The sequence below is a fragment of the Orcinus orca genome, chromosome 17 (assembly GCF_937001465.1).
Source record: "Orcinus orca chromosome 17, mOrcOrc1.1, whole genome shotgun sequence".
Lineage (NCBI taxonomy): Eukaryota > Metazoa > Chordata > Mammalia > Artiodactyla > Delphinidae > Orcinus > Orcinus orca.
In genome coordinates this window covers 33383616-33409071 of record NC_064575.1, presented here as the reverse complement: position 1 = coordinate 33409071, position 25456 = coordinate 33383616, and the positions used below count along the sequence as shown (strand labels likewise).

General features: G+C 39.7%; 1 protein-coding gene and 1 long non-coding RNA gene across 3 annotated transcripts in view; one reads left to right on the top strand and one right to left on the bottom strand.

Moving 5' to 3' along the window:
• Nucleotides 1-25456, bottom strand: part of LOC125961836 (uncharacterized) — a 170877-nt gene that overhangs the window by 46238 nt on the left and 99183 nt on the right. The gene's annotated exons all lie outside the window — the stretch shown is intronic.
• LOC125961789 (UDP-N-acetylglucosamine--peptide N-acetylglucosaminyltransferase 110 kDa subunit-like) lies at nucleotides 166-12840 on the top strand. Of its 2 annotated transcripts, XM_049700791.1 has the most exons (4): nucleotides 166-3563; nucleotides 4298-4342; nucleotides 5048-9311; nucleotides 9410-12840. In XM_049700791.1, the coding sequence occupies exon 1, from the start codon at nucleotides 166-168 to the stop codon at nucleotides 3304-3306; it is 3141 nt and encodes a 1046-aa protein (XP_049556748.1). In that variant the 3' UTR covers nucleotides 3307-3563; nucleotides 4298-4342; nucleotides 5048-9311; nucleotides 9410-12840. The 2 variants fall into 2 exon arrangements, with proteins under 2 accessions (XP_049556748.1, XP_049556746.1); XM_049700789.1 differs by having other exon boundaries at nucleotides 4298-9249.

Genomic DNA, 25456 nt, shown 5'->3' with positions numbered 1-25456 from the left:
GAGTTCCTAAGTTTCAGTGCGTGTAACTGTTGCCGCCGCTTAAGCCTGCCAAAGCAGTGGTATGGCTGCTGCCCTCGTATTTGCTACCTCTAGAAACATTCTTGCCAGTAGTGGCAGCAGCGGGACTCAATTACCCCCTTTTCTCACTCTCTCCAGAAGCTCCAGATGGCGTCTTCTGTGGGCAACGTGGCCGACAGCACAGAACCAACGAAACGTATGCTTTCCTTCCAAGGGTTAGCTGAGTTGGTACATCGAGAGTATCAGGCAGGAGATTTTGAGGCAGCTGAGAGACACTGCATGCAGCTGTGGAGACAAGAGCCAGACAATACTGGAGTACTTTTATTACTTTCATCTCTACACTTCCAGTGTCGAAGGCTGGACAGATCTGCCCACTTTAGTACTCTGGCAATTAAACAGAACCCTCTTCTGGCAGAAGCCTATTCGAATTTGGGGAATGTGTACAAGGAAAGAGGGCAGTTGCAGGAGGCAATTGAGCATTACCAGCATGCATTGCATCTCAAACCAGATTTCATCGATGGTTATATTAACCTGGCAGCCGCTTTGGTAGCAGCAGGCGACATGGAAGGGGCAGTACAAGCTTACGTCTCTGCTCTTCAGTGCAATCCTGATTTGTACTGTGTTCACAGTGACCTGGGGAACCTGCTCAAAGCCCTGGGTCGCTTGGAAGGAGCCAAGGCATGTTATTTGAAAGCAATGGAGACGCAACCGAACTTTGCAGTAGCTTGGAGTAATCTTGGCTGTGTTTTCAATGCACAAGGGGAGATTTGGCTTGCCATTCATCACTTTGAAAAGGCTGTCACGCTTGACCCCAATTTTCTGGATGCTTATATCAATTTAGGAAATGTCTTGAAAGAGGCACGGATTTTTGACAGAGCTGTGGCAGCTTACCTTTGTGCCCTAAGCTTGAGCCCAAATCATGCAGTGGTACATGCCAACCTGGCTTGTGTATACTATGAGCAAGGCCTGATGGATCTGGCAGTAGACACCTACAGGCGAGCTATTGAATTGCAACCACATTTCCCTGATGCTTACTGCAACCTAGCCAACGCCCTGGAAGAGAAGGGCAGTGTTGCCGAAGCAGAAGAGTGTTATAATACAGCTCTGCGGCTGTGTCCCACCCATGCAGACTCTCTGAATAACCTAGCCAATATCAAAGGAGACCAGGGAAACTTTGAAGAGGCAGTTCGCTTGTATTGTAAAGCATTAGAAGTCTTCCCAGAGTTTGCTGTTGCCCATTCAAATTTAGCAAGTGTATTGCAGCAGCAGGGAAAACTGCAGGAAGCTCTGATGCATTATAAGGAGGCTGTTCGAATCAGTCCTACCTTTGCTGATGCCTACTGTAACATGGGAGACACTCTAAAGGAGATGCAGGATGTTCAGGGAGCCTTGCAGTGTTATACTCGTGCCATTCAGATTAACCCTGCACTTGCGGATGCCCACAGCAATCTGGCTTCCATTCACAAGTATTCAGGGAATATTCCAGAAGCAATTGCTTCTTATCGCACTGTTCTGAAGCTTGAACCTGATTTTCCTGACGCTTATTGTGATTTGGCTCATTGCCTGCAGATTGTCTGTGATTGGACAGACTATGATGAGCGAATGAAGAAGTTGGTCAGCATTGTGGCTGACCAGCTGGAGAAGAATAGGTTGCCTTCTGTGCAGCCTCATCATAGTATGCTCTATCCTCTTTCTCATGGCTTCAGGAAGGCTATTGCTGAGAGCCATGGGAACCTCTGCTTGGATGAGATCAGTGTCCTTCATAAACCACCGTACGAACATCCAAAAGACTTGAAGCTCAGTAATGGTCGACTGCGTGTAGGATACGTGAGTTCTGACTTCGGGAATCATCCTACTTCTCATCTTATGCAGTCTATTCCAGGCATGCACAATCCTGATAAATTTGAGGTATTCTGTTATGCCCTGAGCCCAGATGATGGCACAAACTTCCGAGCGAAGGTGATGGCAGAAGCCCATCATTTCATTGATCTTTCTCAGATTCCATGCAATGGGAAAGCAGCTGATCGCATCCATCAAGACGGTATACACATCCTTGTAAATATGAATGGTTATACCAGGGGTGCTCGAAATGAACTCTTTGCTCTCAGGCCAGCTCCTATTCAGGCAATGTGGCTGGGCTACCCTGGGACCAGTGGCGTGCTTTTCATGGATTATATCATCACTGATCAGGAAACTTCACCTGCTGAAGTTGCTGAGCAGTATTCTGAGAAACTGGCTTATATGCCCCATACTTTCTTTATTGGTGATCATGCTAATATGTTCCCTCACCTGAAGAAGAAGGCAGTCATCGATTTTAAGTCCAATGGGCACATTTATGACAATCGGGTTGTGCTGAATGGCATCGACCTCAAAGCATTTCTTGATAGTCTCCCAGATGTGCAGATTGTCAAGATGAAATGTCCTGATGGAGGAGACAACGCAGACAGCAGTAATACGGCTCTTAATATGCCTGTCATTCCTATGAATACTATTGCAGAGGCAGTTATTGAAATGATTAACAGAGGACAAATTCAGATAACAATTAATGGATTCAGTCTTAGCAATGGACTGGCAACTACCCAGATCAACATTAAGGCTGCCACTGGAGAGGAGGTTCCCCGTACCATTATTGTAACCACACGTTCTCAGTACGGGTTACCGGAAGATGCCATTGTGTACTGTAACTTCAATCAGTTATATAAAATTGACCCATCTACTTTGCAGATGTGGGCAAATATTCTGAAGCGTGTTCCCAATAGTGTGCTGTGGCTGTTGCGTTTTCCAGCAGTAGGAGAACCTAATATTCAACAGTATGCACAAAATATGGGCCTTCCCCAGAAGCGTATCATTTTTTCACCTGTTGCTCCTAAAGAGGAACATGTTCGGAGAGGCCAGCTGGCTGATGTCTGCTTGGACACTCCACTCTGTAATGGACACACCACAGGGATGGATGTCCTTTGGTCAGGGACACCCGTGGTGACTATGCCAGGAGAGACTCTTGCTTCCCGAGTTGCAGCTTCCCAGCTCACTTGTTTAGGCTGTCTTGAGCTTATTGCTCAAAATAGACAAGAATATGAAGACATAGCTGTGAAACTGGGAACTGATCTAGAATACCTGAAGAAAATTCGTGGCAAAGTCTGGAAGCAGAGAACATCTAGCCCTCTGTTCAACACCAAACAATACACAATGGACCTAGAGCGGCTCTATCTACAGATGTGGGAGCATTACGCAGCTGGCAACAAACCTGATCACATGATTAAGCCTGTTGAAGTCACTGAGTCGGCCTAAATAATGACTGTGTGCACAGGAGAATTACCCTGTACCTGAGCCTCAACCTTCTGGGGGAAAGGGAACTACTTTTTCCTTATCTGTACAATACCATGCTGCAGATGGGTGACAGACAATGATAAGAAATAGCACAGCCAGACTTGCTTCCTGCATGATCATGATCACGATAGGGAGAGACACAAGAGATGGGAAACTGCTGTTCCACAAGGAGTCTCCATAGAATTTTGCAGCAGCCAGGTGTCTGGAAGGTCTGGAAGGTAAGTCTGGAAGGTCTGATCTCCCTTGGTCTTCCATGGGATGGATGGTTAGTGTGGAAGGGAGATAGAGATTGCCCAGCCGTTTTGTGATTATCATGGATTGATTGAGTCTTCTGAATTAATATTTTTCTTTATATTTTGGGTATTGGAGCTTTTAAAAATGTTTGGTTTCAGGTATTTTTATTCATGTGAAGTGTGTACGATTCTCTTGAGATAAGCTTTTAAGCTAAAATATTCCTTGTTTTAGTTTCTGAACTCGACAGATAAATGGGGACTTTGCTGGTATAGTATTTTTATAGGTTTTGTAAACCACTTGAGCCTATATCAGTCATTTTAGTGTCTGACATAATGTTCGGAACTATCAGTGCTTTGTTGGTTTATAGATGATGGCTTAAATTCTTTTCCTGGTCCGTTTCCTTCTTCCCTTCCCCCTACTTTAAAAATTCTCCTGTAACTTGGCTAACAAAAAACCAAGTCTGATTCAAAACCTCCCAGAGTGTTTCTCTTAACCGCATCATCTGGTGCCAAATGAAGATTCTTAGGAGTGATTATTAATTCTGAAGGGCACAGTTGTGGTACTGTCACTGATGATAATAATAATGGATTTTTGGCCTAGAGTTTTGACCTATTTCACCAGTGTTTTACCGTTGACTGCCCCTCTATGCTGCTTCCAAAAGTCATAGTGTGTGTTAAGATTTTTACTTTCATTTCTAATGTTTGTTTGTTTGTTTTAGTGAGTCCTGTTCTACCTTTTTCTTTCAGCAGAAATGAAATCCCAGGTAAGTATAAGTATTCAAATATTTGATCAGTAAGTCACAGTTATCTCCAGTACATTAAATAACTTTCATCAAAAAACATGTTATAGGTAAAAAGCTCTGAAGGACCAGCTATGTATATGATAATTATGTTTCAGACCTTCTAGGGTATTATATATAATAACTTGTCTTCTGGACGTGGTCTTGAAGTCTTTATGGATTCAGTCTCAGTAGTAGCGAACTGCACTGCTACTTGGTTTGGAGTACAAATTAGATTTTAGCCCTCCTGGAGGTTGAGTTTTTGGTATTGAAAACCATAGGAATGAAATTATTGTATTTCAACAAAGGATCGAGGGCTTGAGGCTTAAACAAGGCAACATACGTGTGGGAAGCAGTCAGCCTTGAGGGCAGGTAAGGACATGCCAGGCATGCGGCCGCTGCTCGAAGGGACTGTCCCTACTTGTTCCCCTCCTTGTTCCATTCCATGGGAGATAAATCACCAGAGCCCAGAGATCAGAAAGAATGTAAAATGAGACAAGCAAAGCTGTCTCCCCCCTGCACATGCAGGTTATTTTTGATGCTTCTGGGTTTATGGGTTTCCTCCCAGGGAAGTTAACCTTGAGCCGAGACAGTCTGTAGATAATGTAAACCACCATCTGGCAACCTTCCGATTTCTAGTCTATATAATCTGCAACTGTAGCATAATAAAATTTGCCTTGCAACCATCAGTTGTCTTGGTCCTTCTGACCCCATCCGTCGGTGCTACTTCAGTTCCTTACCCCTTCCCTTCTGACCCTGGGCGGTGAGATCCTCTTTCTCCGGCTGGTCCGCGGCAAGTGGCACTCGAACAGGGACCTGAAGCGTGAAGGCAATTGAAAGAAAAAGAAAGTGCAGGTAAGAGAACCCTTATGCAAAATATGTGTGGCCACCAGTAAAAGTGAAACGAATAGAGGCATAAGGCAATAGTCAGAAGTAAAATAAGATGGGGCAAAAGGGCTCAAAGATGTATGAATTATTTGCTCAGGTTTTACTTTTGATGCTTAGAGCTCGGGGTAATAAAGTTTCTGAACTTTATTGTTGACTGAATTTTTACAGCATATCCATGGTGTATCTCCCTGGTTTCCTGATGGCGGCTCTGTTGACATAGAAATCTGGCAGAAAGTTGGAGAAGATTTAAAAAATTATTACGAGTCTCGAGGGCCTACTCATACTCCTGTTGTTACATATAGTTTGTGGAATCTGATAAAAATATGTTTAGATTCTTCTCATGATAGTGTTGATTTGAATGTAAAGTCAGAAAAACATAAGCCTCTGACAGAAGGAGAGACTGTATTATCAGCTACTGTGTCGCCACTTCCTAAACCGAAAGAGCTAATTAATTTAAATATTTTAGATGAAGAGGAACATTTTGACTTAACAGATGAGGCTTGTAAACATAAAAGAGAGAAATATCCTGAGGATGATTTTCTAATGGCTGTGATAGAGAAGTCAGTGAAAAAGCTGCAGGTTAATAAGGACTGTCTTCCTCAAAAATCCACATCTGTAAAAATGCTCAGTCCCTTGCAGCGCGCTGTACAAGGAGCAATAAAACGAGGAGAAGATCCTATTTTCTGTTGTCCCGTCATAGAAAGACCTGATCCTAATAATCCTCAACAAGCTACTAGGGAGCATCAGGCTCTCCCTTTGAAAGTTTTGAAAGATTGAAAATCTGCCTGTGCTCAATATGGGCCCACTGCTCCTTTTACTACTGCTATGGTTGACAGGAGAAGCTCTTCCCCCCGCTGATTGGAAGTCTATTGCACGAGCTTGTTTAAATGGTGGAGATTATTTAATATGGAAGTTTGATTTTTATGAACGGGCTGCTGAACAAGCAGAAAAGAATGCTGCCCATAATATTCCAGTTGATTATCATATGCTGATTGGGGAAGGACAATATCTTTCTTTACAAGATCAATTAACTTATCCCTTTGTTGCTTATCCTCAAATAAATCATTTGGCATTACAAGCCTGGAGGAAATGACCTTCTACACACAAAACTGAAGATCTTTCAAAACTTAGACAGGGACCTGATGAACCATATGCTGATTTTGTAGATAGGTTGTCACAGGCGGTGGGGAGACTCATTGTGGACGGACTCACTGGTACGATTGTAGTTAAGCAACTTGCTTTTGAAAATGCTAATAATGAGTGTCAGGCTGCGATTCGACCTTGGAGAAAACGGGGAACATTGGAGGATTATATTCACCTTTGTGCAGACATTGGGCCTACTTATATACAGGGTGCTGCTGTGGCTGCAGCATTAACTAAAGTGGGGTTTAAAAACAATCAAAAGAAAACAAAGACTTGTTTTAAATGCGGAAAGGCAGGTCCTTTTGCTAGAGAATGTAGATCTTTTAATTCTAACCCTAGTCCTTCCTTCCCTACTCAAAAACCTCCAGATGGTCAGAAAATCCCTGGTTTATGCCCTAAATGCAATAGGGGAAAACATTGGGCACAAGATTGTTGCTCAGTGGCCCACAAGGATGGGCCACCACTGTCGGGAAACTCTTCCCAGGGCCTTCCCCGGCCCCAACAAATAATAAGCGCAATGTCTGTGTATCCTCCTCAAATTATCAATCAGACATTAACCAAAAACAAAAACATACAATATCCTCGCTCTCCAGAGCAACACCAGGAAGCGCAGGACTGGAGCTCAGTACCTCCGCCCGATATGTATTAACTCCTGAAATGGGTCCTCAGGCCCTCTCTACGGGCATCTGTGGACCTTTACCCAAGGGTTTGATGGGACTATTATTGGGAAGAAGTAGTGTCACCATGAAAGGTTTAACTGTTATGCCAGGAGTCATAGATTCTGACTACGAAGGAGAAATAAAAGTCATGGCACAAACTATTAAAAATATAATAACTATTTCTCCTGGTGATAAAATTGCACAATTGCTACTTTTGCCCTTTGTACCTCATGGACAAATTTTACAACATCAAAAGAGAGAAACAAAGGCTTTTGGATCGTCTGATGCTGCCTACTGGATTCAGAAGATAGGGAAAGAACGTCCAGAAATGAAATGAACCATTAATGGAAAGGTTTTTTCAGGTTTGTTAGACACTGGAGCTGATGTCTCTGTTATGACGCAGGTACACTGGCCTAAACGTTGGCCCATTAGTCCTACTATTACAGAACTTCACGGAATAGGACAAAGTTCTTCTCCTATGCAAAGTAGTCAGTTTTTTTTATGGCAAGATAGTGAGGGCCATTCAGGATATTTCCAGCCTTATGTTTTGCCTGGGCTGCCTTTAAACCTCTGGGGCCGAGATATATTAAAAGAAATGGGAGTATTACTTTATAGTCCAAACTCTCAAGTCTCTAATATGATGTTGGATCAAGGATTTCTTCCCACAAAAGCGCTGGGAACAAATCAACAAGGAACTGTCTATCCTATTGATGTGAAAATAAAAAATGATAGACAAGGTTTGGGTTTTTCTTAGGGGCCTTGGATTCTCCACTCACTGCTGATCCAATTACTTGGCTGACTGATGACCCTGTATGGGTGGACCGATGGCCCCTCACAAAGGAGAAATGAGAAGCTGCAGAACAATTAGTACTGGAACAATTAGGGCATTTAGAAATTTCCAGTAGTCCTTGGAATACTCCTATTTTTATTATCAAGAAAAAATCTGGAAAATATAGGTTATTACAGGATCTAAGAGCTGTTAATAAAACTATGCTAATAATGGGAGCTCTTCAACCAGGCCTACCCTCTCCAACAGCCATACCACACAATTATCATCTTTTAGTTATAGATTTAAAAGATTGTTTTTTCACTATTCCTTTGTTTCCTGAAGATAGAAAACATTTTGCTTTTAGCTTGCCTGCCTTAATTTTTAAGGAACCCATGAGGAGATTTCAATGGAAAGTATTGCCTCAGGGCATGGCAAATAGTCCTACATTATGCCAAAAATATGTGGCTCAGGCCTTGACTCCTGTGAGAAAAAGGTTTCCATCGTTATATCGCATACATTATATGGATGATATACTTTTAGCCACTGATAATATTTCTTTATTAGAGACTGCTTTTCAATTTTTGCAACAGTCCTTACAATCATTTGGCTTGGTCATTGCCTCAAGAAAACTTCAAAGACAATCTCCATTTTTATATTTGGGAAAATATATTGATAACACTACTATTAGGCCTCAAAAACTGCAAATTCGAGTTGATAATTTAAAAACATTAAATGCTTTTCAAAAATTACTTGGAGATATTAATTGGCTAAGGCCTGCCTTAAAACTTACTACTGCTCAATTACAGCCTTTGTTTGATATTCTTAAAGGTGACTCAGATCCTTCTTCTTCACGCTCTATGACTCCAGAAGGATTTCAAGCTTTACAAATAGTCAATAGATCTATCAGTTCTACACAATTAACTAGAATTCATACTCACCTTCCTATTTTCTTAATAATTTGTCCAACTCCTCATGTGCCTACTGCCGTCTTATGGCAAACTGTTGGAATTATTGAATAGATTCATATGAAATCTACACCCTCTAAAGTTATTAACCCTTATTATGAACTTATTAGTAATTTAATAATGCAAGGTAGAACTAGATGCTTACAACCTATAAGTATAGAACCTTCTCAAATTATTATCCCTGATTCAGTTAGTCAACAAAATTGGCTTTTTCAACATAGTAATGAATGGGGTCTTGCTCTTGCAGGATTTTCAGGTACCTTGGAATGCCATTACCCTGCTGATAAATTGATCCAATTCAGCAAACTTAACTCATATCTTTCCTTCTATAATTAGGCAACAGCCTGTCCCTCATGTACCTTTGGTTTTTACGGACGGTTCTTCTTCAGGAGTGGCCACTGTAATCATTGACGACGGAACAAACCTCGTTAAAGAAACTTCCTTGACTTCAGCTCAACGTGTTGAACTGTATGCTGTCATTATGTCTTTTAAACATTTGCCTTCTATATCTTTTAATTTGTTTTCTGATAGTAAATATCTTATTAGCTTGTGATTTCTTCTGGAGACTGCGAGCATAGGACATACTAATGACCCTGAATTATCATCCTCTTTTCGTTTCCTTCAACAGCTTATTCGTTCCCATGATGGTCCTGTTGCAGGTCTGTATATCCGTGCTCATTCTAACTTGCCTGGTCCATTGACTAAACTTAATGCGACTGCAGATGTTTTAACTCGATCTAAACGTGATCTTTATCCTGTACATTTTCCTCCCAAGAATAGAGTTGAAGTTACTCCTCCTCCTCAATCTCTTCCCTAAAGCAGGACATGTCCCAATTTACCGTACTCCTCCTTTCCGTTCGTCATGCTGTCAAGAATGGCTAATATACTGCATTCATTATCTCCATACTCTTGATACTCATGGTCCATGTCCTGGACACCCTCATATTATGGTAAGTTATGATCAAACTGCTTCACAAGCAGCACAGCAGTTGCACGCTTTACACCGTCAGTCAGCGGCTACATTACACACACAATTTTCCCTTACTCGTTAAGCCGCCCCACAAATTGTTAAGCAATGCCCACAATGCTTACCTCACCTTCCTATTCCACATTATGTTGTTAATCCTCGTGGATTATTACCTAGACATTTATGGCAAATGGATGTTACTCATATCCCGTCTTTTGGGAAATTACAGTTTGTTCATGTCACTATCGATACTTATTCTGGTTTCCTCTGTGCTACAGCACAGACCGGAGAAGCGACTAAACATGTTATCACTCATTTATTACACTGTTTTGCTTTCATGAACCTTCCCAAAATTATTAAAACCGATAATGGGCCCGCTGCTTTTGCAACATTTTGTAATTCATTACAAAATTACCCATATTACAGGCATTCCATATAACCCTCAAGGACAAGGTATTATAGAACGTGCAAATAGATCTTTAAAGCTAACTATTGAAAAAATAAAAAGGGGGGAATTGTATAGAACAACGCCACATAACCTTATAAATGATGCTCTGTTTATTTTAAATGTTCTCACTGTTGACAAATTTGGCTGCTCTGCAGGGGGAAGGTTGGTGGCTGAGCCAAGATTGGCCTCTCAATCTCCGGAGGTCCTCTGGAAAGATCCGTTAACCAGCACTTGGAGTGGTCCTGATCCTGTGTTGATTTGGGGACGTGGTCACGTGTGTATCTTTCCCAGATCAGCGCCTGGACCTTGCTGGCTTCCTGAGCGCTTAGTCAAGCAAATAGATGGCTCGCCACAGCTCACCTAGTTCAGAAGATGAAGAAGCTCTGCATCTCTCCCGAAAATTTGACAGTGTTGATTCAGAAAAAGAAGAAGAAGAGACCACTTGCCAGGACGACTCAAAGGAGTGATGTTCCAACTTGGGGACAAATTAAACAACTGGTTTCATGAGCTCAAGAGTCAGTGAAACAACAGAATAACCCTGTTACACCTGTAACTTTATTTTTGGTTATGTTGGCAACCATTTCATGTGTTCCCTCTGTTAATGCAGCAACTTACTGGGCCTATGTACCTGATCCTCCACTATTACAACCCATATCTTGGTCTGAGGCAGAGTTTCCTGTATTTTACAATGATAAGTGTTTATGGGCCTCTTATTGGGAATATAAAACAAATCAATATGTCTGTAAATTATACTAACTGGCTTAGTACCCATCCTGTCTGTCTTAGCCCACTGAATCTGGAAACTGGACGTGTAAAGGCTATTAGTTATGAGCATACAGATGTTTATGAGGGAACGGATCAATCAATTAGTTTGTCAGGCTCTCCAGGCATCCTTCGTTTTACAGGAACCAACATTACTCTTACATGCCCGGCTACCAGCTGACGAGAGTATCTTAAGGATACCATCATTTGGTATAAAATGGGCAACCTATTAATATTAGAGGTCAAATCTCATACGCCTCACCACTTAGGGATTCCGCTATTACTATAGCCAAGGTTACAGGTGAAGATTCAGGAAATTATTTCTGTATGAAGCGTTTACTTGGAGGACAAGGGATACTTATAGCTGGACATAAGGTTACTATGCTTAACAGAAAATCAAAAAATCAATTTCCTCCCTTTATGACCGTTAACTTTCCTGGATCCACTTTTGAACGTTGCAATGCATCTTGGAATAATAACCAAATATGCTGTACTATAGATTATACCAAGGTGTCAATTCTTATCTCTTCTTTTCCCATCATAGATAGGTTTATCACATTTCAAAAGAACTGGGATATATGGAAACTAGCTCTAACTTATTCCAATACACCTGTTATAACTTGTGTTGCTCCTCCATATACACGTTTGTGTGGTTCTATTAACATTGGTAATTCTTCCAAAGGAGGATATAATATTAGCTGTGTTAATTGTATTTTTAGCAGTTGTATGTTCCCTTCTGCAGGAACGCAATCTGTGCTTATACTAAAGCAACCCATGTATGTTATGGTGCCTGTGCATCTGAGAGAACCTTGGTATGAAGATACTGGAGTACAGGCATGGGTGGAACTCTCTAAAGCCTTGCAGAGAGGAGACAATTTCTTGGGTGGCTAATAGTAAGTTTACTTGCGTCGGCTGCTCTGTCTGCTACCGTGGCTACTGCCGGTCTTGCTCTTTCACAGAGTATTCATCATGCTCACTTTGCTAATCAGTTATCTCAACATAGCAGTCTTGCTTTATCTTTACAAAGTCACATATATTTACAGATTAATAACAAGTTAGATGAATTTAAAAACGCAATTTTGGGGATTGGAGATCAGATGGCAGCATTAAAATTGAGGATGCGTCTAGCTTGTCATGCAAAGTATACATGGATGTGTGTTACTCCTTAAAAGTACAGTGACTGTATTTGGGAATGGGAAAAAGTAAAAATGCATCTGCTGAGTGTTTGGTCAGATAATAATATTAGTCTTGATCTTAAGAAATTAAATGCTGAAATTCAGGATATACAAAATACACATCTTGATGATGTTTCGCCAGAAGATATAATTCAAACTTTACTGGACCATTTAAAGTGGTTAAATCCTCAGTCTTGGATTACCGGAAGGTTGTCAGGCTTTATTACCCTGGCCATAATTTGCCTATTATTGATATTAATCTTCTCATGTCTGTTTCGTATCCTCATGCAACAGTATACTACTCTCGGCACTAAACTTCATGGAATTATTTTGCAGCAAAAGTTAAAAAATAAAAATGGGGGACCTGTGGGAAGCAGTCAGCCTTGAGAGCAGGTAAGGACATGCCAGGCATGCGGCCGCTGCTCGAAGGGACTGTCCCTACTTGTTCCCCTCCTTGTTCCATTCCATGGGAGATAAATCACCAGGGCCCAGAGATCAGAAAGAATGTAAAATGAGACAAGCAAAGCTGTCTCCCCCCTGCACATGCAGGTTATTTTTGATGCTTCTGGGTTTATGGGTTTCCTCCCAGGGAAGTTAACCTTGAGCCGAGACAGTCTGTAGATAATGTAATCCACCATCTGTCAACCTTCCTTTTTCTAGTCTAGATAATCTGCAACTGTAGCGCAATAAAATTTGCCTTGCAACCATCAGTTGTCTTGGTCCTTCACCCATTCGTCGGTGCCACTTCAGTTCCTTACCCCTTCCCTTCTGACCCTGGGCGGTGAAATCCTCTTTCTCCGGCTGGTCCGCGGCACACATGAATATATGTTTTTGTCTTGCTGTACTGCACCTGTGCTGTCTAGTAACAGATATTTTGTCTGCTAGTAGTGTTCTAGATTATGTCTTTCCAAAGCGCTGAGGCAGTGCACCTAGTCTGTAGTTGCAGCTGATGCCTGAATGTAGCCTAGCTGACAAATTATTGATTAATAAGAACTTGAATTTCTGAAAGATTTGTACTGTTAACCAAAATCTGAGCAAGGAGTCTCAAATGTAATTCTTAGCCAGAATTACATGTTAATGAACTATTGAACAGTGTAAATGAAGGAACATCAGTGTAAGGATTTCTTTTAATTTATTTTTTACCTGCTTGAGATATCAGTTAAAGTTTGCCAGCTTGGTTGCAGATGAATGGACGTTTGAAGTTCACCAAACTACTTAATGTGGGATAGGATAATAGACTTCCAGCGCCCTCAAGGCTGTGACCTTGCAGCCATTTTACATAGCACATCCTCCTCCTTTCCCTGGCCCGAAAAGTAGCAGCTCTGTTGAAGCTTTGCATATTGTAACAGGCTTTTGTTTCCAGGTTACATGTCTGTGGAAGACTTAATTCTGAATAGAGATATAGATATTACTGGAAACTAATTGTTTTTTCTATTATACTCTGATTTATCAAAAAAGTAAAACATTTAAATTGTGCTACAGAAATTCAGAAGTTGTCTTGCAATCTTTAAACAATAAATGAATGAGTTGCCCTTAAAAAAAAAAAAGGATTAAGCAGTTAAGCTGTTGGTCCCACATCAGACAAATTTTCCTATACCTTCTGTCAATATTGTTAACAGAGACTGTTATTTTATTAATCCTTATGATCCCATGATTCTTTCTTTCATGTTTCAGGGCACAGCAGGTGAGAGAGTGGATTTGTTAAGCTGGGTGGGTTTATCCTTCTTTTATGCGTTCATTCAATTTTATGTTCATTTACTTATTGTACACACATGGCAATAGAAGCTGCTAAAGCAATCATTGCTATTCTGCAAAACAAGGCACAGAAGCAGATGTCTTATTTCTGAGATTTCTCCCCCCAGGATTATTATGATTAAAGATCCTTTCCCCCACTCCCTGGAGAGGATAAGGGGCTGCTCGCTGGAGGTTTTTTAATGACTTGGGGAAAGGCTCAAATATCCCCCCATTATGGTAATCCACCCCAGGGGCAAACCACACAAGAATATTATGAATTTATTTTATTTTTCTATCCTTGCAGAGGTAATACTCAGCTCATTAGAATATGAAAACTATACTGTCAAATTTCAGAATTACATGGATGAAGAAAATCACCAAAGTGGCATCATATCACGTGTGTTATAATCGTATTTACTATATTGACTATATTAACTATGTTGTGTTAACAATATATTGTATAACTATATATTGAAAAGGCAAAATGCTGTAACTTATTTCAGAGAAAATAATTATATTGGCAAACCCCAAATTGTACATTGTAGACAGGTCCTAGGAAAAGAAGATTTAATTCATAGTGGACAAGAGGTTAGCTTCTGTTTTCAGCCATGTGCTATTTCAAGAATTAAACGTCATGAATAATACAGGATATAAGAGGAATAGTCTAAAGACAGAAAAGCACATTTTGATTAGGAAAGAGAATTTAAGGCTTGTCTTTTTTTTTAAGGAAAACTGCCTTATTACTATGAGATAAGAAAATTGTTTCCTTCTTTTCTTCCTTGCTTTCTTCTTTTTCTTTTTTTTAACCTTTTTAATTTTGGATATTTGACCTCTAAGCTGAGATGACTGAAAATGCCTCCTCTGGGCATCAACCTTTTTGAAAGACTTTTTCCCCCTCCCTAAGGGCTATTTGTCTCTTGGAGGCATTGTCTACATTACTCACCAAGAGGCAAGCACTTGTCCTTGCACTAAATGCTGACATCTCCTGATAAGAGGGAAGCTGCAAAGTAGAAGAATTGAAGGTCAATATGTTGATAGTGGTCTCAAGAGCATTGATGTACATTTGTGTATTGGGGAAGGGGAGAGAAGCTTGAGAGTGGGCCAGTGGGGAGGGGTAAATATTTTGTGATGCTGTCTACCTATGGGCTTATAAAGTTTACAGCTGCATTAGGAGGACAAGCATTACCATTAGCATGAAAAGTAGGGCAGACCTCAGTTGCGAAAGCTTCTAGCCATACACATAGGGCAATACGTAAACGATACACCTTATTGCATTCACCCATTCACCCTCCCCTGTTCATGCTAATTGGAAATTTCAATCCATTTCAGAGAAGTAACACAACTATCGATCATTTTCCCTGGCACGAATCTTCCTAGAGCTCACGCACTAGCCCATGTGTCTTAGATTTAATATCTGCTCACTAGCTGGATTGAAGCCAAGAGGTGGTTCCCAAAGTTGCTGCACATTAGAATCACCTGGGGAACTCTGAGCCCTCCCTGTGCCCAGGCTCCTCCCTAGACCTACTGAATCAAAATCTCTGGGGCTGGGACCCAGACACCAATGTTTTTCTTAAAAGCTCTTTAGGTCATTCAAATGAGCAGCAAAGCTTGAGAAGCAGCCCAATAACGGGAACAAACTTATTTCACACAGATAAAGTGGGGCAATTCATATGTTAAAAGAACATGAATATATGTCCATGCCTCTCTCACGCTTTGTCACAGTTTACCCTTCCCCCTCCCCATATCCTCAAGTCCGTTCTCTAGTAAGTCTGTGTCTTTATTCCTGTTTTACCCCGAGGTTCTTCATTACATTTTTTTTTCTTAAATTCCATATATATGTGTTAGCATACGGTATTTGTCTCTCTCTTTCTGACTTACTTCTACACTGTTGGTGGGGATGTAAATTGGTGCAACCACTATGGAAAACACTATGGCAGTTCCTCAAAAAGCTAAAAATAGAGCTACCATATGATCCAGCAATCTTACTCCTGGGCATATATGTGGACAAAACTATAATTCGAAAACATACATGCACCCCTATGTTCACAGCAGCACTATTTATAATAGCCAAGACATGAAAACAACCTAAATGTCCACTCACAGATGAATGGATAAAGAAGATGTGATATATATAAAATGGAATACTACTCAGCTATAAAAAAGAATGAAATAATGCCATTTGCAGCAACATGGCTGGACCTAGACACTATTATACTAAATGAAGTAAGTGAGAAGGAGAAAGACAAATACCATATGATATCACTTATATGTGGAATCTAAAATATACAAATAAACTTATCCATGAAACAGAAACAGACTCACAGACATAGCACACAAACTTGTGGTTCCCGAGGGGAAGGGGGAGGTGGGGGAGTGATGGATTGGGAGTTTGGGATTAGCAGAGGTAACCTATTATATATATGATGGATAAACAACAAGGTCCTACTGTATAGTACAGGGAACTATAGTCAATGTCCTGTAATTAACCTAATGGAAAAGAATATGAAAAATTGTATATATGTATAACTGAATCACTTTGTTGTACAGCATAAACTAACACAACATTGTATATCAACTATACTTCAGTAAAATAAATTTTTAAAAAAAGAAAAAAAATGAATATATATATATATTTCTTTTTTTCCTCTTTATTCTGTTTGTGTTTCAAATAGGCTTTTTTTTTCCTTCTGCAAAAAGCCTTATTGTTTCCATTTGGTCCAAGGCTTGGGAGAGGGCTCGAGGGCGGTTACAAAGCTGCCTAGTAGCTGCAGAGCAGGGCTTCAGGCAGAAGCTCTGATGCCAGAGGGGCTCCTCAGAGGCCGCTGGACTTCAGAGACTCCTGTTTGTGCTCGAGGGTGAGCCTTTCAAAGAGATACTCGCCCAGCACAGCCTGCGGACCAGCCAGCCTGCGGAGGTTGGTCAGGTGGTCGCCCATCTTCTTGATGAGTTTCACCTGCTCCTCCAGGAAGCGGCTCTCCAGGAAGTCACAGAGGTGGGAGTCTGCGCGGGCGGAACCCAGGGCGCGCAGATCTGATAGTGCCTGGTGCAGGCTCTTCTCCCTAAGAATGGCGGCTTCCACAGCGTCCTGGGTTTTACCCCACTCATCTTGAGAAGGCTTCCGCGCATCCTCGAAGAGGGCGCGGCCACAGCATTGGTTTTGCATTTTCAAGAGATGCTGGGCGCCCTCACACTTCTCCTCAGCCAGTTGGCGAAAAATGTGGCCCACACTGTCCAGAGTCCCATTGTTGCTGTCGAAATAGAAGCTCAGAGAGAGGTAAGTGTCCCCAGATGCATGTTGAACAGGTGGTGGACGGCGGCCTCCACCTCGATGGAATAATTCTGACGAACCTGGGAACTCGTGGTTGATCAGTGATAAGGAGCTAAGCTCAAAAAACGGTGTTGGCCTGTCCTGGAGGCTGAGGATAGCTGAGTGGCTGATTCCAAAGGTTGCGACAGGAAGAAAGGTTGGAGGGTGGTCGGGGGCTGGAGCAAGGAGCGTCCCTGGGTCTGTTCATTCCAAACACTGTTGAAGCAAAAGACAGAACTGCAGGACTGCCAAGCGCACTGCCTCAAATAGGCTTTGATATAAATGAACAAGAAGTCCAAACAAGGACAAAACTTACCCTTCCCCCCACCAAAATAGCTGGCGATACTAGAATCTAGACCTGGGAAGGGATTCTTCCATTACTTTCTGAACATTCCAGGCCACTAGAGCAGTGGTTCTCAAAGTATGGTCACCTTGTAACCAAGCAGTACCCTATGGGGCCTTCCTAGGACAGACGCATCCCCCATATCCTCTGCTGTAGTTCCTCTCTGAAGTACTCAGATAATAGTATCTCAGGCATATTTCTTGAGTTTTCAGATGCTAAAAACCACCGCCCAGTGGAAGAAATTAACTCCTTGATGATCATGAGCACGTAGCCCCCAGACCTTCTGGCACCTAAGGATGGATAATGTTACCTGCCCTGTGGCCTCCACATCAACCGATCAGAGGATTGTGCACGAGCTGATCACATTCCCTGGGACGTCCCTCCCTCACCTGGCCTTTAAAAATGCTTTGCTGAAATCCTTTGGAGATTTCAGGGTGTTTTGGAACTCGGGCCACCCCCTCTCCTTGCTCGATCCTGCAATAAATCTTTCTCTGCTCCAGACTCCAACCTTTAGGTTTGTTTGGCCTCTCTGTGCTTCAGACACACGAACCTGCATTCGGTAACAACCTGACCAGTTTTACCAGTGTCCCCTGATAATGTGTCAGATATTCAAGTTTTAGGGCCCTGTCCCAGCCCTATGGAATCAGCAACTCTGGTGGGGCTCAGTGATCTCTGTTATAACAGGCCCTCCAGATGATTTTCATTCACCTTAAAGTTTGAAAATATCTGCATTGTCAGCTGGCCAAAGCGTCCACCAGCAGGTGAAGGGGAGTGGTGCCTGGAAAAGATAGGGACCAGCCAAGGCAAGTACAGCAGCATTTGCCGTGGTAGTAATGGAGAATGCCTTTTCTCCACTGGTTGGCACAGACTAAGATCTGGGAGCAGTGGCAGGGTTATTTAGGATGCTTTACATTTCAATGTAGAGGGACCGCTGTCCTGGTTTGCCAGGGACTTCCCCTGTGTGAGCACTTTAAATCTCATCCTGGCAAACCCCTTAGCCCTGGGTTTGAAAAACGTAGGGAATAACATGAAATTTAGGGAAAACATGATCTAGGTTTTGGGCAAGTCACAAGTGCTAATTAAAGCTAAGCAAGTATGGACAACATCTAGCGTTCTTTAGCCCTTTGCGGGGAGGTAAATCTGATTGGGTGAAAGGACTTACTGTTAAGAGATCTTTGTAGAAACATCCCCTTCTGCTTAGTCCGCTGGTTCTCAGTTCTGGCTAGACATTGGCATCGTCTGAGGAGATTTAAAATGATTTTATTGGTCTACGATGACCAACCGTCAGTGTGAGGGTTTTTAAAAAGTGCTTCAGATGATTCTAATGCACAACCAAATTTAGGTGCCACTGCTTAAGCTTTTGAACCACTGCTGCATATTTTCACCTCATCTTCCTATGAGAATATCCAACTGTAGTTGAGGTTTGTTTTTTTTTCTTTTTCTTTTTTTAACTGTCTTACTATAAGATTTACTGTCTTAAATAAGGTTGAATGTACAGAAAATCTTGCTAGTCCATCTGGTATAGCTGGGTACTTAGAATAATATGTTAAGATATATACCATTTAAGTATTGTGACTGGCCTTTTTGAAATTAACATATGCATTGAATTAGTATGTTCTCTTTTGAAGTTGTTATGTTGGGGAGCTATACCTCTAATCTGCCATTGCTAAATATCTGGACACCTCTTATTAGGAATTGCTTTTAGAAATCTTTAGGGATTAAAACCAAGATTGCTGTATTATTTGCACTGGAACCACAAAAACCTCACAGAGTTCCCCCGCTGTACCTTCTACCCCCATCTCTAACCCTTGGCAACTTCTAATCTGTTCTCCATCTCCACGGTTTTGTTATTTTAAGAATAATATGTAAACATAATCATGAATTACTTAATCTTCGGAGATCGGCTTTTCAGAATTTTTCCCTCGGCATCATTCCCTTGAAGTTCATTTCAATTTTTGCATATATTAATAATTTGCTCCTTTTTGTTGCTCGGTAGTATTCTATCATAAGATTTTATCACAATTTGTTTCAACATTCATCCACTGAAAGACATTTGGGTAGTTGCCAGTTTTTGGCTATTATAAATAAAACTGCTATGAACATTTATGTGTAAGTTTCTGTGGGAACTTAATTAAGTTTTTGTTTCTTTTGGATAAATGCTCAAGAGTACAATTACTGCGTTGTAGGGTGAATCAACTTTTAGGATTAAAAGAGACTGTCAAGCTGTTGATCAGAGTGGCTAAACCATTTTATTTTCCCACCAGTGATGTGATATAATTTTTCTATGTACTCGCCAGCATTTGATGTTGTCACTATACTTTAATTTTAGTTATTCTCTGACATCTCATTATGGTCTTAGTTTGCATTTCCCTAATGGCTAATGATGCTGAGCATCTTTTCACGTGCTCCTTTGCCATGTGTATATTCTCTTCCATGAAATGTCTGTTCCTGTCTTCTGCCTATTTTCTAGTTGGATTTTTTTAAGTTGTTTGGAGAGTTCTTTGTATATTATAGATACAAGTCATTTGTCTCATATGGGATTTTCAAATATGTTTTCCTACTGTGTAATTTGAGTTTTCATCCACTTAAAAGGATCTTCTATGAAGCATTTTTAACTCATTTTGATGAGATCCAATTTATCAGCTTTTGCCTTTATTGATCATACTTTTGGTGTCAAGTCTAAGAATTATTCCCCTAGTTCTAGATGCCAAACATTTTCTCCTATTTTTTTTTCTAAAAATGTCCTGCTTTTACATTTAAGATTATGATCCACTTTGATTTAATTTTTGTGTAAGGTGTGGAGGTTAAGGTTCATTTTTTGTTTGTTTGTTTTTGTCGAGGGATGTCCAACTGTTTCAGTACCATTTTTTGAAAAGTCTATTCTTCCTTGATAGCTTTTGCACTGCTGTCAAAAACAAGTTATATGTATTTATGTCAGTCTATTTCTGGGTTCTCTATTCCATTCCATTGATCTATGTATCTACACTCCATCATTACTGCAAAATCTTGAAATTGGTAGATTAATTCCTCCATTTTCTTCTTCCTTTGCAAGTTGTTTTAGCTATTCTTCAGCCTCTTCTTACCATATAAATCTTAGAATAAGCTTGTCTAGATCCACAAAAACCTTGAGGGCATTTTAAGAGTAATTGTGTTAATAAGCCTCTTAACTTGGGGAGAATTGACATCTTTATCATGTTGTGTTTTCTAATCCATGAACAAGGTATGTCTCCCTATTTGTTTGGGACTTAAAAATTTTTCTTCATCAGCATTTTGTAATTTTCAGTCTAGAGGTCCTATAAATGTCTTATTGGGCTTATATTTAAGTATTTATTTAGGTCAGTTGTAAATGGCATCACATATTTTTATTTAAGCTTCTACACATTTGTTATTAATATATAATTTGATAAAATTGTGGTGATCTTGTACTCTAAATCATTTACAAACTAATATTATTTCTCAAGCTTTTTGTGGATTCCTTGGTATTTTCTCCATTTAGATTATCATCTCATCTTCAGATACAGACAGTTTTACTTTTCCTTATTCAGTATAATAGGATATATTACTATTCAACATTCAGTAGGACATGTTCCTTCCTATGCAACGTAGAAGGAATAGTCCTTTTATCTTTTAAATAAACTTTTTAAAAATTTAACTTTTAAATTTATGTATTTATTTATTTTTGCTTTATTTTCTTACTAGAACCTCCAGTGATATATTTAATAAAAGTGGTGAGAGCAGATATCGGTGCCTTGTTTCTGATCTTACAGAGAAAGCATCCAGTCTTTCACAGTTAAATATCATGTCGGTATAGGTTGTTTGTAGATCATCTTTATGAGTTTCAGTATGTTCCTTTTCTATTCCTAGTTTGCTTGGAGTTTTTTTTCTTCTTTTTTTAAAATCATGAATGGGATTGGATTTTGTCAGATGCTTTCTCTGCATTAATGGATAGGATCACATGACTTTTCCCCCTTAATCTATTGGATATGGTGGATTACACTGTTTAATTTTCCAATATTTAACCAACTTTGCATAACTGGAATAAATCCCACTTGGTCATGGTATATTATTCTTTTCATATATTTCTGGATTTAATTTGCTAATATTTGGCTGAGGGTTTTTCAGCCAATTTCATAAAAAATATTGGTCTGTAGGTTTCTTCTTTCTATACTATCCCTGTCTGGTTTTGGTATCAAGGTAATACTGGCTTCATAAAATTAATTAGAAACTGTTCCCTCTACTTGTATTTCTTATCAAATCATGTAAAATTGGTGTTAATTCTTTAAGTCTTGGGTAAAAGTGAAACATCTAAGCCTGAATATTTCTTTTGGGAGTTTTTAAATGAAAAACCAGTGTTTCTAATGGTTACAGGAAAATTGAGATTATCTATTTCATCTTGGCTGAGTTTTGGTAGTTTTGGGTGTAGAAACATTGGCCCATTTCATCTACATTTTTGAATTTATAGTGTAGACTTGTTCATAGTAACTTGTCCCTCATTAACCTGCAGGATATGTCATGGTATCCCTGGTTGCATTTCTGATATCTGTGATTTGTGCCATCTCTCTGTTTATCTTTATCAGTCTTTCTAGATCTTTATTGGTTAGATTGTTTATTTCAAAGAACCAGCCTTTTGTTTCATTGATTTCCCCCCCTATTTTCCTGTTTTCAGTTTCATGGATTTCTGTTTCATCTTTATTATTTCCTTCTTTCTGCTTGTTTAGTGTTTTTTCCTCTTCCTTTTTTACTATTTTAATATAGAAAATTAGATTATTGCTTTGAAATATTTTCTTTCCCAATTTAGTGCTATAAACTTCCCTTTCAGCATTGCTTTCACTTCATTCCGCAAACTTTGATCTGTTATATCTCCATTTTCTTTTATTCTATGCATTTAAAAATTTTTCCTTGATGCTGTCTTTTTTACCCATGAGTTATTTGGAATTGTGATGTTTAGTTTTCATGTGATTGAAGATTTTCCTGTTGTCTTTCTCTTATTGATTTCTAGTCTGATTCCATTATGGCTAGAGAACATACTCTCTATGATTTTAATTCTTTTAAATCTGCTAATGTTTTCTTATCGCCCAGTATATGGTATATGAGTGAATGTTCCATGGACACTTGAATATGTATTCTGCTCTTACTGAGTGTGTTCTTTAAATGTCAGTTATATCCTGTTGATTGATGATGTTTTCAGTTCTTCCATATCCTTGCTGATTTTTCTCTCTGGTAGTTGTATAAATTGCTGTGTTGAAGTCTCAAATAATAATTGTGGATTTAAAACTTTCTCCTTTTACCTTTTTCAGTGTTTGCTTCATGTATTTTGAAGTTCTGTTGTTTGGTGTGCACACATTTAGTATCACTAGGTCATCTAGGTGGATTATTCCTGTTATCTTTATGTAATGACCCTCTTTGCCCCTAATAATTTCCTTTGCTCTGAAGTCTACTTTATCTGATAGTAATATAGCCATTCCTGCTTTTTCTGATTAATGTTCACATGATATATCATTTTCATCCTTTTACTTTGAACTACCTATATCATGATGTTTAAAGTAAGCTTCTTATAGACAGTATATAGTTGGATCATGCTTGCGATTTTTTAATCTACTCTTCCAATCTCTGTCTTTGACTTGGTTATTTAGATCATTTACCGTTAACGTAATTATTGCCATGTCAAAGATTTGGTCTACCATGTTATTTTTTGTTTTGTCTTTTACCTTAGTTTCTCAATCCTGTGTTTCTCTTATTTTGCCTTCTTGTGGGTTACTTAAACATTTTTTAATAAGTCCATTTTAATTTAATTCATTTATAATCATTTGTGTATACTGTTTGTATAGTTTTCTTAGTGGTTGCTTTTGGCATTACAGTATACATATGTAACTTATCATAGCCTACTGGAATCACTGTTTTATTACTTCAAGTGTAGTTTCAAAATTTTACTTCCATTTAGGTCTCTTAATATTCCCCAGTTTTAAAGTATGATTTTCTGTAGTATTTCCTTTCTCTACATTGAGAACCCCATCAGACGGTGTCATCATTTTTGCTTTGACCATCATATAGAATTTAAGAAACTCATGAGGCTAATCATAGTCTCTTATATTTACCCCATTTGTTTTCACCCATTCCATTGTTCCCCTTTTCTTTCTGAAGTTCCCAGTCTTCTGTTATTGTTTATGTTTTCATAACAGTAGGTGATATCTTGGATTTCCAGTGCAACTGGATATGAGTTTCAGGAAACACTGAGCCTGGCTCACTTAATGCTACTGAGTTGGCGGGTTTGTATATGTTGGGCCTGTTGGCACAGCAGATGCTAGCAGATTAGACTAATGTTGATGGGACTAGTGCCACAGGAGGATGGGTTCCCATTCAGGCTATGCTGCTGCTACAGTAGATCAAGTCCCCCTCTACCCCAAGTGTGGGCCAGTGACCTGCTGCTGTCACTGCTTTGTATTAGGCTCCTTTTGCCTCAGGTGTGTGGTGGGATCCCTTGGAAGCTGCTGCTGCTGCTGTCAATCACAAGGTTAAATTCATTTCAGAAATACTTAAGTATAAATATATAGCCTGGCTCTTGTAGGACCTCTGTATTTTTTTTAATTGCTTTCATACAAATTATCCCAAATTTAGTGACTCAAAACAACGTAAATTTATTACCTTACAAGTCTGACTTTGGTCTCAATTGAGTAAAGTAAAAGTGTTTGCAGGATCGACAGATGAATGGATAAAGATGTGGCACATATATACAATGGAATATTACTCAGCCATAAAAAGAAATGAAATTGTGTTATTTGTAGTGAGGTGGATTGACCTAGAGACTGTCATACAGAGTGAAGTAAGTCAGAAAGAGAAAAACAAATACCATATGCTAACACATATATATGGAATTTAAAAAAAAGAAAAAATGGTTATGAAGAACCTAGGGGCAGGGCAGGAATAAAGACGCAGACATAGAGAGTGGACTTGAGGACACAGGGACGGGGAAGGGTAATCTGGGATGAAGTGAGAGAGTGGCATGGACATATATACACTACCAAATGTAAAATAGCTAGCTAGTGGGAAGCAGCCACAAAGCACAGGGAGATCAGCTCTGTGCTTTGTGTCCACCTAGATGTGTGGGATAGGGAAGGGAGGGTGGTAGGCAGATGCAAGAGGGAGGAGATATGGGGATATATGTATATGTATAGCTGATTCACTTTGTTATGAAGCAGAAACTAACACACCATTGTAAAGCAATTATACTCCAATAAAGATGGTTAAAAAAGAAAAAAAAGTGTTGGCAGAGCTACATTCTTTTCTGGAGGCTCTTAGGGGTGTTTCTGTTCCCTGGACTTTATCCGCTTCCAGCGGTCACTTGTAGTCCTTGACTCAGAGTCCCCTTTCTCCACCTACAAACCCCAAAATGTTGCATCTCTCTGATTCTGCTTCTATTAGGACATCTCTCTCTTTCTCTTTCTACAGTTGGGAATGGTTTTCTGCTTTTAAGGACTCATTCAATTAGATTTGTTCCATGAGGTAATCCAGGATAATCTTTCTATCTCAAGGCCTATAACTTCAGTCATATCTGCAAAGTCCTCTTTACCATGTAAGGTAACATATTATTAGGTTCTAGGGATTAGGGTGAGGGCATTTTTAGGAGCCATTATGCTGCCTACCACACCCTTAACAAGTGACCTTGAGAAAATTACTGAGATTTTTAAAGCCTTACTTTCCTCAAACATAAAATGGAAAGAAAGATAACTAGTTAATATCATGAAAGTGAAACAGTATATATGAAATCAACTAATTCAAAAAATAAGATTTCTTCTTTTTCTTTATGATTTGCATGATTCTCAGAGTTCAGTTACTTGAAGAGTTCCTTTTTCTTAAATAGAACTAAGGAATTTCAGGGTTCAGGTGCTGTAAGATTGTCTGAATTATCTGAGTAACAATTAGCTAAGCACAGGTGTAAAGC